The sequence below is a fragment of the Danio rerio genome, chromosome 22 (genome assembly GCF_052040795.2).
Source record: "Danio rerio strain M-AB ecotype USA chromosome 22, GRCz13ab, whole genome shotgun sequence".
In the NCBI taxonomy this organism is placed as follows: Eukaryota; Metazoa; Chordata; class Actinopteri; order Cypriniformes; family Danionidae; genus Danio; species Danio rerio.
In genome coordinates, this window is record NC_141042.1 from 1762501 (window position 1) to 1781836 (window position 19336).

The window sequence follows — 19336 nt, forward strand, 5'->3', positions numbered from 1 at the left end:
ACTTTTTTGAGGGGTGCACAGCTGAAGATCCACCGTAGAGTTCATACAAATGAGAAGCCGTATTCGTGTTCTGAGTGTGGAAAGGGTTTCATACGGCCGGCTCATTTAAGGCGACATGAGAAGACCCACACTGGTGTGAGAGAGTACATGTGCTTCGAGTGTGAGAAGACTTTCATTACAGCTGGAGCTTTAAAGCGACACCAGATGACTCACACCGGAGAGAAACCGTACAAGTGTGCACACTGCGACAAGCTATTTACTCGGACTGAACATCTGAAAGTACACATGAGGATTCACACTGGAGAGAAACCGTGCACTTGTACTCGGTGTGGGACGAGTTTCGCACAATTAGCAAGCCTTAAATATCACATGAGGAGCCACACTGGAGAGAAACAGCCCGAATGACACATTTGGAAAAATTGAAAACCGCATACTCAGAGTAGGTACTCATTAACCAAACGGACTTGCTTATCGAGGACTAAAAGAGCAGGTACTCAGCCAAATCTTGTCAAGTATGAATGTAACAGGATCATTTCAGGTGTGGCAGAGGCCAGCTAGTGTGTGCTGTGCAGGTAAACCTCACTCCTCTGACCTCTAAAGGTGCTCTAGCGACAGATGCTAGAGGCCATGGTCTTTAACCTCCTTGGTAGAGCACAGGGCCGGAGTGCGTCTCCTTTTTAGCTCTGGAGTTTCAAGCCTTAGACCGGCCCACCTCAGTCGACGACTGCCTATATTAATATAGTGGCACACCTTTCGTGCAAATCCTTATGTACCACCTTTTGCAGCTTCAGTTCCAACAACCAGTATTTGCAAAAACGCGAGTAAGACCGAATCTTCTTTTAAAAAAGGTTTACTGAACAAATGCAAAAAAAAAAATACAAAGTTACAATAGACTCGATCTGCTCGGTCAAAAAAACTGTGTTGCTTCCAACATCCATAACTGCAATCTGCCTAAAACGTATGAACTAATGACCTCATGACGTATTACTGTCGGAAGCCAAAATACCAAATTAAAGGTTTTTAAATTATATCAATTACTAAATTATGCATTTTAGATAATACAATCACAATGAATTCTTATTAAATTTAAATATAAATTTTTATCATGTTTTAACCTTCACTAAATTATCACAAATGAATTATGCATAACTGGCTCTTACAATTAAAGTAACGTTATTTCCAGTTCAGTCTCAAATGACACTAACACGTCTTTTTCAAGGACACAGCTGCTTTAGAACTTCAAATGTTATTCATAAATATGAGCACGTTAATTCTTTATAGATATCCCAGAATTCTTACGGGTGCTGGAAATCCTGGAAAATGCTTGATTTTTAATATAGTGTTTTCAAGTTTAGAAAAGTGCTTGGATTTTGGACAAAGTGCTTGAACCTGCTTGAATTTGCAGGGCTTGAAATTGTAACCGTTTTGGTTGCATACGTGCACAATTTTGTCTTTGACCTCAATATTTATGTTTTAATTTGGTCTATGTGACCTACATATATAATATGTGATCACAAATATATTTGGGAGCATTTGTGCGAGTGCATAAATTGTTGTCGTGTGACCAGTTTTCATTGCAAAATGTTCACCGCATGCGCGCATTTGTGGAGTGCTTGGATAAGCCCAAACAATCTGAATTTGAATTGTGTTCAATTGAATTATTAACAATTGTAAGTTAATACTACTGATTATGTCCTATTAGAAATGTTTTGAATTTGTATTACTTAACTTGATTATTGAACGTCTGAAATTTAAGACAACTTAATTTAAGTCAGATTTTTATAAACATATTTTTAAACCTGAAACGACAATCCAATGACTGTAAAGAAAAAATAGCAATGCACATGAAATAACATGAACGACTGGTCATGAAAGGTTAGTATTACACCCAAACAAAATCTGACTGTGAGCTCATTTCTTGAGATATCAACTTTAGGTGGAAAGAGACCAAACTTAAAAGTATACTTCATCCAATAACTAAACTTTTAAAAAAAATTATTTTTAAATAATTTTTGGGTGAACTATCCCAATAAATCCATGTGAAAAAGTAGTTAACCGTGGTTATTAGGTGCTGGAAAAGCATACAAAAAGTGCTTGAAAAGTGCTGGAATCTGAAGTTGGAAAAGGTGTAAGAACCCTAAAATCCAGTCCTTTGTAATGGTCGTCACACACAAAAAAATATGTACCCCTACATAAGTAACCCAAACAGTATTTTATGTCTTAACACTGAAAAAAACAAACATATTATACACTGGTGAGGTTCGAACTCTGGTCTGCCGCGTCAAAGCATAACGTGCTGACTACTAGACCACGAAGTCACTGTTAAGTTACGCATTGTTATCTGCTTCTATTGATGTCTACTCTCTTTTCACCCTACTTTTTTTTATTTTTATTTTTTTCCCCCTTCTTAGATTTCTGATCAAGTTATGTCAGATTTATTAATGTGGTGAATCATCTGATTTTTATTGAGCAGGTGTAATATTTATTAATATTAATTAATATTCACTAAGGTGCCGCTGTTTGGGGTGGAATAGGGTGCATCCCGCAGGTTAATGATGATCATCATTAACCTACGGGCTGCATTTTGCTCACGGGGCTGTGAGAAAATAATGATTAAAAAGAGTGAAGCTATGGTCAAATAAACAAATAAATTAAACAAGTGCAACTGCTGAGAGCGCAAGCAGCTAAGGACACCAGCCCTCGCAGCCAAAAAGCGGACCGGCCCACCGGGAATTCTCTCGGTGCTCCCGATTAGCCGATCCGGGCCTGGTAGAGCAACCAACTCCCATGCGGAAGGTCGCCAGTTCGATACCAGCTCGGAGTGGGTTGGGTGGCGTAGGACCGGCGGGGTCACACAGGCATATTGACTTCACTGTATTTTCTTCCTGTTGAGTTACTGTTCATTTAAAATAGTTTTGTGCTCACAATATTAAATGTAAAAAGAGTCTGTAAAGCGACAGTGGTTTTACCCAGTGTTTAGGGTTTCCGCGGAGTCTTAAGTCTAAAATTTAAAAATCTAAATTTGTGGCCTTAAAGTCTTAAATTCGCTGTTCCAGGTCTTAAACAGAGCTCGGTTGTAGCGAGTGCTTATTTGAGTTACTGTTGCCTTTTTGTCAGCTGGAACCAGTCTGGCCATTCTCCTCTGGCCTCATCGACAGGGCATTTGCGCCCACAGAGCTGCCGCTCGCTGGATATTACCTCTTTGTCAGCGCATTCTCTGTAAACCCTAGAGATGGTTGTGCGTGAAAATCCCAGTAGATCAGCAGTTTCTGAAATACTCAGAGCAGCCCGTCTTTCAGCAACAACCATGCCACGTTCCAAGGTCTCTTAAATCCCCTTTCTTCCCCATTCTGATGCTCGCTTTGAACTGCAGCAGATCGTCTTGACCATGTCTACATGCCTAAATGCACTGAGCTGCTGCCATGTGATTGGCTGATTAGAAATGTGCATTAACAAGCAGTTGGACAGGTGTACCTTATAAAGTGGGCAGTTTGTGTGTGTGTGTGTGTGTGTGTATGTATATGTATGTATATATGTATGTATGTATGTGTATATATATATGTATGTATGTATGTATGTGTATGTGTATATATATATATATATATATGTATGTATGTATGTGTATATATATATATATGTATGTATGTGTGTATGTGTATATATATGTATATGTATATATATATATATATATATATATATATATATATATATATATATATATATATATATATATATATATATATGGAGAATTTTTGTAATATTGTATTATATTGGCATCATTAGTGTGTTATCTTACTGTCAGCCATCCTACAGTGATTTTCATCTTTGTTTACAGCTGTGTTTTAGCCTGGTTATTTTACACGACGCTCAAAATTTGAGGTTGTGAATTAGCATTTTAATTTATCTTTTACCTCATAAGTTACATGTTAATTTCATTAATTAAGGACATCTCTAGGAAAGTGAAAGTAGTAATTTCGTTAGGTAAACAAAGCAACCAAAGAACAGAAATAAAATAATTACGCAGATAAGTAAATTAGCATAATATTCATTTAAACAACACACAAAATATGCCACAGCTATGCGTGAAGTCACTAGACAGAAGCAGCCAATGTGAGTACATCCTAATTTTCAGTCGAAATATGAAATCATGTATACATTATTGAAAAATAGTTTCGTTTATTGACAACTGAAGGATTTATTAATATCTGAGTAAAGGAATGAATACAACCATAACAAATAAATAAATACAAGTCAACAACACATGAAATCAGGCTTTAATCTAACTTGTTCTAACACTCATATTACAGACAGTTTGGCCAGTTCAGCAGAAGATCAGCAGGTGTTCATCTGTGTTTGCCATCATCATCATCATCATGCCTCACTGCTGCAGTCAGACTGGAACAGTGTTGGCACATAAAGCCGTCCATGCCTGAGAAACGCAATTATACAGATGATGAAGAGAGCACTGCAACATCCGGCCCAGATGAGGACACACGGGCAGCTAGAGGGATGCACGGACTTATCCACTGCACTACAGCATCTCCAGAACTCTGCTGTGCTTCGCCATGCCCATGCGCTGAGGACATTGTAGATCATACCAAACGCATGTCAAAGACGCCATGTGTGTGTGTGTGTGTTCAAAAATAAATATTCCTCATTCTCCAAATGATTTGTTTTTATTTAGATTTATTGATGTTACATTTGGGCGGTGCAGTTGGTAGCGCTGTCGCCTCACAGCAAGATTTGTGATTCACGTTGGCAGTGGGTTTCCTCCGGGTGCTCCGGTTTCCCTCACATACCAAACACACATGCGCTATAGGGGAATTGATAAACTACATCGGCCGCAGTGTATGTGTGTTAATGAGAGTGTATGGGTGTTTCCCTGTGATGGGTTGTAGCTGGAAGGGCATCCGCTGTGTAAAACATATGCTGGATTAGTTGGCGGTTCATTATGCTGTGGTGACCCCTGATTAATAAAGGGACTAAGCTGAAAAGAAAACCACGGCCAATTTAGCTCATCAATTCCCCTATAGCACATGTGTTTGGACTGTGGGGGAGCACCCGGAGGAAACCCACGCCAACACTGGGAGAACAAGCAAACTCCACACAGAAACTCTACAGACCCAGCCGACACTCAAACCAGGTGATTGTGCTACCATGCTGCCTGATCAGCTTCACATTTTCAATTAATTTGAAATTTCTCACAACTAAAACGAGATGGATTTAAACAAGTAATTTTAAACACCACAGCAGCTGAGATCAGCCAAATGTAATGAGGGTTATTAACTTATGAATTTCACTCAAAATTTACCTGCATTAATGATCACTTATTCTGTACCTTATATTATTACAATTAACATGTTATTGATCATTTTAATTGCAGCGATGTCATATTTCCATAGTATTTTTTTGTGTCTTGTGTGTTGTTAAAAATGGTACGCGGCTCCTTTAAGAACGGCTTTCCGCTTCCGGTTGCGTTTCTTCAGTTTGCGCCTGCAGAGGTGAGTGTTTTACACTGAAGCTCCGTCTAAACAGCCTAATAGGGGGTTGTTTGCTGCGGTAATACGTAAAACTTCGTGCTGAAATGCACGTTACTCTTAATTAAACACGTGAGCAGTTCGTGTGAATGATGTGCAGCTTGTGTTCATGGAGAAGGTGTATTGAGTTGAGTCTGTAAGCTTTGTTTATATATGATTCCGTCACTGATAGAATTGTTTACAAACGCAAGAGAAAGCCACAGGTTCAAGCTTCTGTATTGTTTGTTGTTTATGTCATTTAATTAAATCTGAGCCTTTTGTGTCCCTAAGAAATAACCAGACATTGACTTGCAGAAACACACCATCCCTGCTGAAAAATCCAGCTTAAACCAGCCTAGTATGGTTGGCTGGTTTAAGCTGATTTTAAAGGGGTTTGGGGCATTTCCAGCCTTAGCAGGTCAGGCTGGGGAGATTCCCAGCTGAACAGATGCACTTTACTCTCAGGGACTGATGTTTATAAAGTTTTTAATCTTCAAAATAAAGCATCGTATAAGCTGAATAAAAGAAACAAATAATACTAATTTCACATATCCTTGAAATTGTGTTAAACAAATGCTCATAACAAGCCAATAAACTGATAAATACACATTTACAGTCTCATATTCACTGTACAGGCATAAAATATAAACGTTATTAACTGTATAGTGATACGTCTAAATAATTTGAATTGTTTTGACACTAACAAGGGCAATATTTAATGCAGTAATAATAATAATAGTACTGCAATATAAACACCTTTAACAATTAATTTTAGCTCAATTGGTGATGTTATTTTTAGAAAGATAAATCTAAAACATATAAAATGACCAAAAGAAAGACCTTAATGGCTGTTAATGTCCTATTTGTAGTGCAAATTATAAGGAAATAGTAATAACACTAAATGACATGCCTTTTGTACAAAACTAACAAATAATATTGATAACACTGATACTCAAAATCCTTATATATGTGCTAACAATTCAATGCTAACCAAAAGACCGTCAACAAACGATAAACTTTCAAGATAAACAGTCTTTTTAAATTTCACTGATTAACATATAAACAATACCGTGTGCCCTTCATCAGCCAGGAGCTAAATGTGAGGAAACCTTTTTTGACTGCCTTTAAGATCGTTTTAACAGAGAGCACTCCAAAGTCCTTTCCTTTCGTAGCACTAAACACTTCACCAAAAACTTCTTTAATGTGGCTATGTTTTAAGACAACAGCACCCTCTACTGGATGGAGGTAGAAGTGTCCATGATGGAACAATTTAAATGTCATCTACAACCAGCTTGAACAGCTAAAGGCTGATTTATACTTCTGCGTCAAACGTCGGCGTATGCTACGGCGCCTCTCAAAAATTGTAACTACATGTCGCAACGACGCATGGCGCAAGCTCTGTGATTGGTCGGCTTGGTAGCGCTGACGAGTCTGGGCGGGACCAAGAGCCGCGCGGGCTGGACGCGAGCCTGATCGATTGTTTACAAGTGTGAAGTCCCTTAAAGGAGCTCCGGATGGAAATTTTTGTTTTGTGTTTACCTCATAGTTTAAGTTGTTGCTCGTCCGCCGGTTCCTGCCTCAAAATGAGCAAGTTTGAGCCACTTGTACATCCCGGAAGTGTTCAGGAAAAGCAAAACAGCAGCGAAGAAACTCGACACAGAGGAACATTTACACCTCACTGCCCACTAGCGTTTCGGAAGTGTTAATGCAGACCAACAGGGACAGCGCGCAGAAGTATAAATGCACAGCTACATGCGTTGCATGCGCCGTGGGTTATGCCGGGCACTTGACGCAGAAGTATAAACCAGGGTTTAGCCAGACTGGAAGCCCAACCAAAACCAGCTATGTCCAGCTTAAACAAGGCTGGTCAAGTTGGTTTTAGCTGGTCATTTTCCAGCCCGTCCAGCTAAGACCAGGCTGGAAAGTGCCAAAACCCCTCTAAAACCAGGCTGGTCGACCAGCTTAAACTAGCCAACCAGCTTAGGCTGGTTTAAGATGTTTTTTCAGCAAAAAAACATATTTTTTTTGCTAAAAAAAGAAAAAAAAATTGCATGGATTGAGATTCATAAATTTGCCCTAATCATCCTGAATTAATGCCTTTGTTGTTTACTTTCACTTTCTATTTAACTCCTTTACAGTGCAGTGTTCTTTATTTGAGACACGCCGTCATGTCTAAACCACAGGAGAGCACATGTGAAGAGAAGACGAGTGCATGTTTCACCTGCACGGAGTGCGGGAAGAGTCTGTCATGCAAGAAGACGTTCAAGTATCACATGATGATTCACACCGGAGAGAGTCCGTACACGTGCACTGAGTGCGGGATGGGTTTCAAACAATTACACAGCCTTAATCGACACATGATGATCCACACTGGAGAGAAACCGTACATGTGCACTCAGTGTGGGACGAGCTTCAGACAATTATACTACCTTAATCGGCACATGATGGTCCACACTGGAGAGAGACCGTACAAATGTGATGAATGCAGCAAAACATTCCTGAGCGCTGCACATCTGAAGGACCATCATAGAGTTCATACAAAGGAGAAGCCTTATTCTTGTTCTGAGTGTGGGAAGACATTCACACGACAGACACATTTAAGACGACACGAGAAGATCCACAGCGGAGTGAAAAAGTATAAGTGCTTTGAGTGTGATAAGGCCTTTATAACGGGGGAAGACTTGAAACGACACCTGATGATTCACACTGGAGAGAAACCGTACAGCTGCCCTCAGTGTGGGAGGAGTTTCAGAGGCGCACCACACCTTAAAAAGCACATGAAGATCCACAGTAAAGAGAAACGGACCAAATGACACAGTTAGCAAAACATTTATGTTTGTGGGGCGTGTCTGGACATCAGAAACCCTGGAATAAGAGACGACTGGATGAGGGAGATCTGTATTTGTGTTTTCCTTGCTTGATTTCATCACTGAAGACATGTTACACTGCATTTATATAAACCAGCTGAAGATGAACTAAATCAGGGGTGGCCAACCCGGTTCCTGGAGAGCCACCTTCCTGCAGATTTAAGCTGCAACCCACATCAAACACACCTGCCTGTAATTATCACGTGTGTTCAGGTCCTAATTAATTGGTTCAGGTGTGTTTGATATGGGTTGCAACTGAAATCTGCAGGAAGGTGGCTCTCCAGGAACCGGGTTGGCCACCCCTGAACTAAATGTGTTCAGTTGCACACCATGTGTGCAGCTTTATATCATTAAAAGTCCCTTGAAGTGTTTTGAAGTGTGTTTTGCTTTTATTTGATGTTTGATGTAATGTCAACCAGAGGGCGGGACATAGAATAGCTCCTCCTCTTTTAAATAAAAAAGCTGATTTTGGGCATCACAGTGGGTAGCACAATTCCCTTACAGCAAGAAGGTCACTGGTTTGAGCCCCGACTAGGTCAGTTGGCATTTCATTGTGGAGTTTGCATGTTCTCCCTGTGTTGGCGTGGGTTTGCTCCGGTTTCCCCCACAGTCCAAACAGATGCGCGATAGGAGAATTGGAAAAGATGAATTTGGCTCAGGCCCGGATTGGCTAATCAGGAGGACCGGGAGAATTCCCGATGGGCCGGTCCGTTTTTTGGCCGCGAGGGCCGGTGTCCCTAGCTCCAGAATCTGTTGCTCTCAGCAGTCACACTTTTTAAATTTATTTATTTACTTGACCACAGCCTTTTTATTCATTATTCTATCGCAACTCTTCTCTTTTTATCTAGTTTAATGATGATAAAACTTAGTTGTGTCTCCTTACTCCATACAGTTGTTGTGGTCCGGCAGTTAGCACGTTAGGTTAAGACTCTGCGGGCCCGGGTTCGATCCTCATTAGAGTAGTGTTATGTTTTCATTTTTATTGTTAAGACATATAATACTGTTAGGGTTGTTGGACATTTGAAGTTCTAAAGCAGCTGTTTTCTCAAAAAAAGACGTGAAAGTGTCATTAGAAACTGAATTGGAAATGACCTTATTTTAATATAGTCAGTCGTAAACTGAGGTGGGCCGGTCTGAGGCTTGAAACTCCAGGGCTGAAAAGGAGTCCCACTCCGGCCCTGATTTGGCTCTTGTGTATGTGTGTGAATGCAAGAGTGTATGGGTGTTTTCCAGTGTTGGGTTGCGGCTGGAAGGACATTAGTTGTGTAAAACATACACAAATGGATGTTCATTCCGCTGTGGCGACCCCTGATTAATAAAGGGACTAAGCCGACAAGAAAATGATTAGTGTTTTGTTTTATCACAGCTCTGCCAGTGAGAGTGGCTGAGCTCAAGTGCATCAAAAGAGAAGGGGGCGGGGCATGTCAGATACTAGAGAGCGTTTGATTGGTCAAGATTCGATGAGGAACTGAAATATGAGGTGGATAGAAAATAAATGTTTTTTCCATTTAGACAGTCGAACTACAAGCTTTGGATGTTTTATCAGTTTTACATCATCATTCAGTGTGTATGGGTGTTTCCCAGTGATGGGTTGCGGCTGTAAGGGCATCTGCTGCGTAAAACATGCTGGATAAGTTGACGGTTCATTTTGCTGTGGTGATCCAGGATTAATAAAGGGACTAAGCTGACAAGAAAATGAATGAACATCATTCATCCTTAGTCCCTTACTTCATCACAGTGGAATGAACCACCAACTATTACAGCATATGTTTTAAGCAGCCGATGCCTTTCCAGCCGCAACCTAGTACAAGGAAACACACTTATACACTACGGCCAATTTAGTTAATTCCCTTATAGCACATGTGTTTGGACTGTGGGGAAACCAGAGCACCCAGAGAAAACCCACTGCAAACAAAAATGCCAACTGGATCTGCTGGGACTTGAACCAGCGACCTTGCTGTGAGGTGACAGTAGCCACCTTACAAACTGCGTCGCCGGTTGTCTTCTAAACACATATTTTGTTGTTGTTTTGCAACACAGTAGTTATAGGTGTCTTTAAAATAGACAATACTCATGCTAACATCTAGAAAGTATTTACATTTCAAGGGACTTTTAAAATATTATCTGTAATTCTGCTTATGTTCCATCAAATCATTTAGTAATTTTTTTTAATTAATTTTTTTTGTCATGTTTTTACGAGACCTGGGTTTGATTTCTGATGTTATTTGTTCAAATAATAGTAATAATAATCAAACATCATTGGTTTTATGCATGAAATATTGAAAATAAAATATACTCACAAATACAAGCTTATTTTCATCTTAAAAGCAGCTGAGATCAGCCAAATATAATGAGTGTTATTATTAAGCTATAAAATTCACCTGCTGTAATGATCAGTTATTACTTTATCTGATTGAAATTAACGCTATTACTCATTTTAAACAGCGATGTCATGTTTCCATAGCTACATGTTTATTTACAGCGCCTTGTGTTGTTAAAAATCATACGGGGTCCTTTAAGCGCAGATTTCCGGTTCCGGTTGCTTTTATCCAGTTCGCGGCAAACCCGCCTGCTGAGAGGTGAGTGATTTAGCTCCGTCTAAATACAGTAATGTGGGTTTTGATTATTGTGATAATACATAAAATGTACGAGCGGGCGCAGCCACTAGAAGCTTTTCGGCTCCAGACTTCCGGTCTCATTTACTGTCATTTCTTTTTAGACGTTAAAACGGCTCGTTTTGCTGCTTCATGTTGCAAACTGATCTTTCATATTATTGTATTATACTTTTTATACATAGCTAGAAAGACACTTGTTTGTAGAGTAAGCGGTTTGACCGTTTTCTGCCGATTATTATTGCTAGTCATTTCTCTCATAGACAACTGAATAGGAAGTTCTTAAGCAAAGTCAACGGTAATCAACAGCTCTAATCAATAATTGGGGAGAGCGGGGCACAGATATGAGTGACACTTTTTGGTTGTGGCCAAATAATGAACAAAGTAATGGGGTTAGACAAACCTTATTTTTTTATATCAACAACACACAAGCCTCTGGTTTTATGTGGGGATGGGGAGTCGACTCCAAAAGAGTCGATTCTATGACTCTCAATCGACCAACTACTAATTGACTCCCAGAGTCGAGTCTGTTGTACAGTAGTGATGGGAAGTTTGGATCATTTTACTGACTCGTATCTTTGAGTCTCGTTCATCGAAACAAATCTTTTGCCAATATAATTTGCCAATATAATATTAAAATGTTATGAATTGCTTCCAAACGCTTCTACAACCATTTCAAAGGTGGATCACACAACAGACAAGTCATGAATAGAATACTTTAAGAAAGAAATTAGTCATTCATTGTTTACCTGCTCTTTTTGTCTATAGTGATATGTTGTCTCTGCTCAGCTCACCTCTTCATGTCAAACTTGAGTGGTTCGTTCTCGTGACTGACAGTAGGGCTTTAACTAACGATTATTTTAATAATCGATGAATCGGATAGTAGGGCGAGGCAGTAGGTAGTGCTGTCGCCTCACAGCAAGAAGGTCGCTGGTTCGAACCTCGGCTCAGTTGGCGTTTCTGTCTGGAGTTTGCATGTTCTCCCTGCATTCGCGTGGGTTTCCTCCGGGTGCTCCGGTTTCCCCATAGTCCAAAGACATGTGGTACAGGTGAATTGGGTAGGCTATAATTGTTTATAGTGTATGTGTGTGAATGAGTGTATGGGTTGTGGCTGGAAGGGCATCCGATGCATAAAAACTTGCTGGATAAGTTGGTGGTTCATTCTGCTGTGGCGACCCCGGATTAATAAAGGGACTAAGCCAACAAGAAAATGAATGAATGAGTCGGATAGTAAAAAAAAGCATTAATTTCCAACTATTTTTCAAAAAAACGCTCACTGAGCTTTTATAATAATATTAATATTAAACTTAGTAGTTTTGTCCTGTTTTCAATCCAAATATCTAAATATTTTTAAATCAAGATACACACTAGACAGATGAAGTAGCATAATAAATTATGTCTTGTTTTCTGGAAAAAAAAAACACCTCAAAATAAAGTGATTGTTTGCTTAAAACAAGTCAAATTATTTATGAATTGGGTAAGAAAAATAATCTTAATGAGATAATCTCAAACAGAAGTTTACCAGTTCACATAAGCGTGTAAGTGATCATATTCTATAACGAGATGGGTGTAGCGGCTTTCCAATGCCGCTATTGTTGGAAGAGTGAGCAAGTTTTTAACGCGTAAAAGTCAGAGTCCGTAAGCAAAATAGATGCAAATAAAAACGTCTTTATTTTCCAATTAACTTCCAATCAACAGAATTACTTAATCTTTTTCCTTGATCTGTATGCACACTTCTCTGTTACCTTGAGTTGAGTTGAATTACACTCAGTTACGAGACGAGACGGTCAAAAACTGAAGCTGCGTCCCAAATGGCACACTATGCACTCATGCACTATGTACTTATGCACTTACACACTCAACAGGATAGTATATGTATGTAGTGTCGTCCCAAATGGCACACTAATGTTTTTTTTACTAAGCGGAAATTCAAACCGTTTCCCTGATGACGTTTGACGGTTGCCAAATCATTGAAGTAAACGGCCGAATTATCAAATAATACCTGCCATGAGTTTTGCCGCATTCACCATCGGGAGGCGCTATAATCACTCTCGTAGGAGAATTCTGCTTTCACCATCCAAATTAAATAAAGTTATTCAACATGTGCGTCCGATAGCTCCGCCCCTTCCGCTACGTAAGCAAACCTGCGGTCGTTGAGTGCGTGAAGTGTCCATCATTACACACTTCATTTTACCGGCTGAATGAGTGCATCATCCGGGTAATTAAAGTGCACTTATTATTTTTAGAGTTTTCAGTGTGAACGCACTACTTACACTGTTTATACTACAAAATGGCGTAGAATAGTGCATAAGTATGCGATTTGGGACGCAGCTCGAGTGCTTCCTACCAACACTGTCTTCCTCCTTGCAGTGGCGCCACAGTTATATAGTGTCGTACTGACACCTTGTGGCCAATCGCCAATATACAATGTATGGCTCCTACAATGGGCGTCGCCATGTTTACTTGCGGCCGCACGTTTTTCTCATTCATAAAAAGCAGAACGCGCAGGATTCAGCACATAAATTCACCTGGTATTCCCCTAATACATGCAAGTAAGTGGCTGGTGAACTTAGAGAAGAATAGATTCAACTTATTATGTGTAATGTGTATCTGATATGAATAAAACACATCGGCAGATTATATTTGAATGGATTGTTAGATCTACTTGTGTGTTTTGCAAACGCTAAATGTTTTGTTTTACCAGTAAGTGTGTGTATTTACATGTCTAAAACATAAAATAAGCATTAGGCGGTTAAAACGCTGCATAATTATGATAATATGACACGTCTTTCTCAGTGTTTTTTAATAATCAAAAATCTCCGTGTCGCACACCACAACGAATCCATTATGAAATTCGTTGCCAGTGCTTTTAGTAATGGATTTTTATCAATTTAATCGATTCATTGTTGCAGCCCTAACTGACTGTCACATATGATCTTAACCAATGCACACAGTTTGAGCCGAAAGGAGCCATGATTAGTTCACCTTTTGAGACTTCTGGTTTTCGAGTCGTTCGTTCGTCACGTGACTGTATGTAAAGAGAGATGACTTAGGCTGTTTCTCAATATGCGTTCTTCAGCAAGCTTGCGTCCTCGTGTTCTCATGTAACATCATCATCAACTGCCATTTTATATTTGTGTAAAATAATCAGACATTGACAGTGCAGTGTAATGTGATTTCAGCGACATTTCACAACGAATGTTTTGAAAATAACGACTGTAAGATCCGTGTGTCTTGATCATGAATTGAGATTTAGAAAATTGCTCAAATCATCATGAATTAATGTAGTTGTTGTTTACTTTCACTTTCTGTTTCACTCCTTTACAGTGCAGTGTTCCTACCTTTATTTCAGACACACCGTCATGTCTAAACCACAGGGGAACACATGTGAAGAGAAGACAAAATACAAGCAATGTTTAATCTGCACTGAGTGCGGGAAGAGTCTGTCGTGCAAAAAGACGTTTAACCGTCACATGATGATTCACAGCGGAGAGAAACCGTACACATGCACCGAGTGTGGGACGGGTTTCAGACGACTATCAAGACTTAAACAGCACATGATGATCCACACCGGAGAGAAACCGTACTCATGTGCCCAGTGTGGGACGAGCTTCAGACAGTTATCCTCCCTTAATCAACACATGCTGGTCCACACTGGAGAGAGACCACACACGTGTGCTCAATGCGGGGCGAGTTTCAGAAAATCCCACCACCTTAGACGACACGCGCTGATTCACACCGGAGAGAAACCATTCGGATGTACGCAGTGTGAGAAGAGTTTCAGACAGTTGTACCAACTTAATCGACACACGATGATCCACACCGGAGAGAAAACACACGTATGTACTCAGTGCGGGAAGAGTTTCAGAGACTCTCCACACCTTAATCAACACATGCTGGTCCACACTGGAGGGAGACCGTACACGTGTGCTCAGTGCGGGGAGAATTTCAGACAACTAAACCAGCTTAAGCAGCACCGGCTGATCCACACTGGAGAGAGGCCGCACAGATGTGATCAATGCGACAAGACTTTCTTTTGGGCTTCACAGCTAAGGGACCATCTTAGAGTTCATACAAATGAGAGGCCTTATTCGTGTCCTGAGTGTGGGAAGCGCTTTAAACAGCAGACCGGTTTGAGACATCATGAGAAGATCCACACTGGAGTGAGGGAGCACATGTGCTCCGAGTGTGAGAAGACTTTTATTACAGCTGGACAATTGAAACAGCACGAGATGATCCACACTGGAGAGAAACCGTACACATGCACTCAGTGTGGGCAGAGTTTCAGGCAATCAGCTAAACTTAAACAACACATGGTGATCCACACTAGAAAAAGAAGTGAGCCAAATGACACACCCAGTCCTGGGAGCAACCATAGACTGTAAAAACGGGCAAAGAGGCAGGGTGTGGGGGGAGAATTTTGCTTTGGGTGAAATGCTTAACAAGTCGTTTATGTATTGATCATAATGCATTTAAAAACACAGATTTAGGCGGCAGACTTATGGCCTCACAGCAAGAAGGTCACTGGTTCAAGCCTCAGCTGGGCAAGTTGGCATTTCTGTGTGGAGTTTGCATGTTCTCCCCGTGTTGGCGTGGGTTTCCTCTGGGTGCTCCGGTTTTCTCCATAATCCAAACACATGTGGTATAGGGGAATTGGGTCAGCTAAATTGTTGGTAGTGTCATACCTGTCAACATTGGGATGTTAAAAAAAAGGGATATGCCCACCATAATAAGGGATACCCCTTAAGTAAACAGTGAAATAGTCAGTAATATATTTTTTTTATTATTATTATCTACAAAAGAAAAAATAAATATATAAATTAGCAGCAAATACATTAGCAATCAGGGGTCCGTTCTTCGTACCTCGCTTAAATGATCTAAGATGATTTGGCAGATCCTGGATCTTTTAATCTTGATAACTGATCTCTCGCTAATTTGGTTCTTCAAACAAGTTCGCGAATCAGATTAGAATGTCTGGATAAACTGATCTGAGATCGCTGCGTGTGTTGTGAAGGACAGATCTATCCATCCTCGAAATCATGATCAGCAATGCAACGATGACAGCGTAATGGCATCATCTGATTAATATTCAATTATCCATGTGAGCAAAATTACATCAAATTAGCAGTAAACGGCTTGTTAAATATGACACACAATAACTTTCCACATTTGTTGTGAGCTGCAGGCTTTACACTTTCATGTGTCGAGAGTATTCATCATGTATTTCAATGCAAATCAACGTATTTAGTTCCACATTTAGAAAAGATTTTCTTTATTATAGTACAGTTTTTTAATCGGTGTAAAGAATAACTGGTTGTTTCCAAAAGCATTTTGATATTGGTAAAGGCGTCTGCAACTTTTGTGAAGCATCAAATCACCGGCATATTAACTGTGAAAACATGTTCATGACTGCATAAATGTATTATTGCTTTAAAAAAAGTCACATATTGTGCATTTCTATTATACACAATTTGTACTAAAGCGATCTAAAAAGTTCATATCAATAAGTTTTCTCTGTGCACCACCAGATGGCAGTCTTTGTATTTTCATTTCGAGGGTGCAGATTGCATACGTTTTATTAATATGTATAACTTTATTTATTTTATTAATGACTATAACTTTATATATATATAGTTAAAAACTATTTACTATTTTCCCAAGTGTATATAACTACTACTGTAAGAAAATATCAGAACTCGGTACATACTTACTGTATCTTTGCTTGAACTGAGCAGATCTAATCCTGTTTATATGAATTGAACCTGCTCCCGATCAGGTTTGACCTAGCAGATCTGTTGCCATGACAACAACTCTCGGATCAGCTTTGAAGAACGAAACGATCCTGGATCGTGTCAAATCGTCAATATCCAAATCCAGCTAACTGAGTAATCCACGTACGAAGAACGGACCCCAGCTCAGCTTATTAAATAATAGCTATTATAATGAAATAGAATCAAATTCTCATAAGGAGTTTCTTCACTGTATAATTTACACATTCTGATTAAAGAGCAACCAATAAATCTCATTTATTTAAATTTTTCGTTTGATTACATTAACATCTAACAATATAATGAAGGAATTTAAGTCATTTAAGACGAAATTAGTTGTATTTGAAAAAAAAAAAAACACCAACATCGACATCTTTATATGTTATTATTATTATTAATTATGTGTATATGTCTGTTTAAACATGCACCCAAAAGCCACTTTCACTCTGCTACAAATCACACGTATAGAGTCCGTTTGGGAAACAGCGTCTATTTATCACTATACAGCGCGTCAGCTGACAGTCATGAACCATTAAATGTTTTGAGGATTGCATAGGGGGGGTGACGGCAGGGAATCGCGCTGTTATTATATTTATTTCAAAGTGTTTTTGTGGCTAAACAAAGCGAAAGCACAGAACAGACTCGCATTTAGGAGCAAGGGGCGGCCCCTAGTGGTTTGGCAGTATGGGTTGCGTATAGGGAGGCTCGACTCATTAATGTTTCTTGCAGCTTTTCAGAAAAAGACTGAAAATACGGTAGAAATATGGGAAAATACCTGTACGGGATGATAGCAGGATAGAATTGTAAAATACGGGAGAATCCCGGGAAAAACAGGAGGGTTGACAGGTATGTGAATGAGTGTATGGGTGTTTCCCAGTGATAGGTTGCAGCTGAAAGGACATCAGCTGCAGATGTACATATGCTGGATAAGTTGGTGGTTCATTCCATTGTGGCGACCACTGATTAATAAAGGAACTAAGCTGAAAAGCAAATGAATTAATTAATGAAAACAGACTTAATGCATTTAACTTGATTAAAGGGCCAAGTGGGTGGGTGCAGCTTTGTTTAGGTGGGAGTGTCGATTGGCGAAAGAGGGAAGGGTTTGCATTAAAAAAGGAGTTTCACTCCTGCACTTGCTGATTTTTACAGAGGCTAAATAAACACACAGACGCAGAGGAGAAAGACAGTGACTGTGTTTACATGGACATCAGTGATCAAATTATTTGCCAAATTATTAATTTGTGGACTTTAACTGCAGTTCGGCACTTTCACTTTCATTCAGGAACATTTCATGCACGCCCCCGTGACAAATGAGATATGGGATGCGAGGAACTGCTGGAAGAGTGTAGTTTTAATGGAATGTTTGATACCGCATGCCGTATGAGAGAAATAAAACCCTCGGGTAAACAATGTTTCATGCTTTCCTATTCTAAACTTATACTGGTTTAGCAAACAATGACCGACACACAGCCTAGTTGCCACCACATCATTCCTTCCATTACCAAACTTATTTCTAATAACGCCCACACATCCTTGAATACAATGCATATGTCTGCCTTTTCTCCATTATCCCACTCCCTCTGCCATACCTGTTTACACAAGGATCTAATCGCTGTGATGTAGCTTTAAAATTTCTTTTCACACTGGAAGAACGAATTTGCTGGAAATAACGCAAAAACAACCAATTTTCACTTTTTAGTGAGATATACGAGTCCTAATAGTGTTATAGCAGTGTGGGGCACATATATGACTGTCAACATCTCAAAACATGTGTTTTGCTGTTTCGTGACCCTTTTCTACAAGAGCAAGTGTTGTTATTTTCAAATATAGCCTGTGTTAGTAATGATTCACTACATTTATATAGCATTTTCAGGACACTCAAAGTGCTTTACACATTTTTTGGGGGGTAATCTGCTCATCCACCACCAGTGTGCAGCTTCCACCTGGATGATGTGACGGCATGATGATATGAGGATGTTTACCCTGCTGAAAAATCTAGCTTAAACCAGCCTAGGATGGTTGGCTGGTTTTAGCTGGTCGACCAGCCTGGTTTTAGGGGGGGCTTTGGCCACTTCCAAGCTGGTTTCCAGCCATTTCTGGTTTCCAGACAGGCTGGGAGATGACCAGCTTGACCAGCCTAGCTAGCCTGAAAGCCCAGCCAAAACCAGCTATGTCCAGCTTAAACCAGGCTGGTCAAGCTGGTTTTAGATTGTTTTAGCTGACCAGCTAAGACCAGGCTGGAAATTGCTGGAAACCAGCCTGGAAGTGGCCAAAACCCCTCTGAAACCAGGCTGGTCGACCAGCTAAAACCAGCCAACCATCCTAGGCTGGTTTAAGCTGTGTTTTTTTAGCAGGGTATAAGGCCATGATGGACAGAGGCCAGTGGGCAAATTTGGTCAGGATGTTGGGGGGTTTGTTGTTGTTTTTATTTTTTATTTTTTGGCTTTTTTTATTGGAACGTTCATCAATAATACAAAAATCTAAAGAAAAGGTACAAATCCAACAAAAGTAGACAATGGAACAAACCAAAAAAGAAAGAAAAGATTATGCCAGGGGCAATATGAATTAAAAAA

At 39.8% G+C, this 19336-nt stretch overlaps 3 protein-coding genes across 3 annotated transcripts in view; all 3 read left to right on the top strand.

Moving 5' to 3' along the window:
• The window catches only part of si:dkeyp-53d3.3, an 8227-nt gene extending 3798 nt beyond the window's left edge, over positions 1-4429 (top strand). Inside the window, 2 exon segments of the mRNA NM_001089396.2 lie at positions 1-439; positions 4308-4429. The exon segment at positions 1-439 is cut by the window's left edge and continues 340 nt beyond it. Coding sequence (NP_001082865.2) covers positions 1-405 — 405 coding nt within the window. The 3' untranslated portion in view covers positions 406-439; positions 4308-4429.
• A 988-nt stretch (positions 4430-5417) lies between these two features.
• On the top strand, positions 5418-8675 carry LOC100334104 (uncharacterized). Its single transcript, XM_087303856.1, has 2 exons — positions 5418-5501; positions 7655-8675. The coding sequence occupies exons 1-2, from the start codon at positions 5433-5435 to the stop codon at positions 8327-8329; spliced, it is 744 nt and encodes a 247-aa protein (XP_087159982.1). The 5' UTR covers positions 5418-5432; the 3' UTR covers positions 8330-8675.
• Positions 8676-10906: 2231 nt separating this feature from the next.
• Positions 10907-15857, top strand: LOC100535676 (uncharacterized). Its single transcript, XM_087303666.1, has 2 exons — positions 10907-10962; positions 14348-15857. The coding sequence occupies exon 2, from the start codon at positions 14358-14360 to the stop codon at positions 15378-15380; it is 1023 nt and encodes a 340-aa protein (XP_087159792.1). The 5' UTR covers positions 10907-10962; positions 14348-14357; the 3' UTR covers positions 15381-15857.
• Positions 15858-19336: the final 3479 nt, after the last annotated feature.

Bases quoted from the DNA above. Each gene is read 5' to 3' on its own strand.
- LOC100334104 (XM_087303856.1), top strand. From the start codon at position 5,433: ATGGTACGCGGCTCCTTTAAGAACGGCTTTCCGCTTCCGGTTGCGTTT. The intron at 5,502-7,654 runs GTGAGTGTTTTA...ACTCCTTTACAG, and splicing joins TTCAGTTTGCGCCTGCAGAG to TGCAGTGTTCTTTATTTGAG.
- LOC100535676 (XM_087303666.1), top strand. From the start codon at position 14,358: ATGTCTAAACCACAGGGGAACACATGTGAAGAGAAGACAAAATACAAG.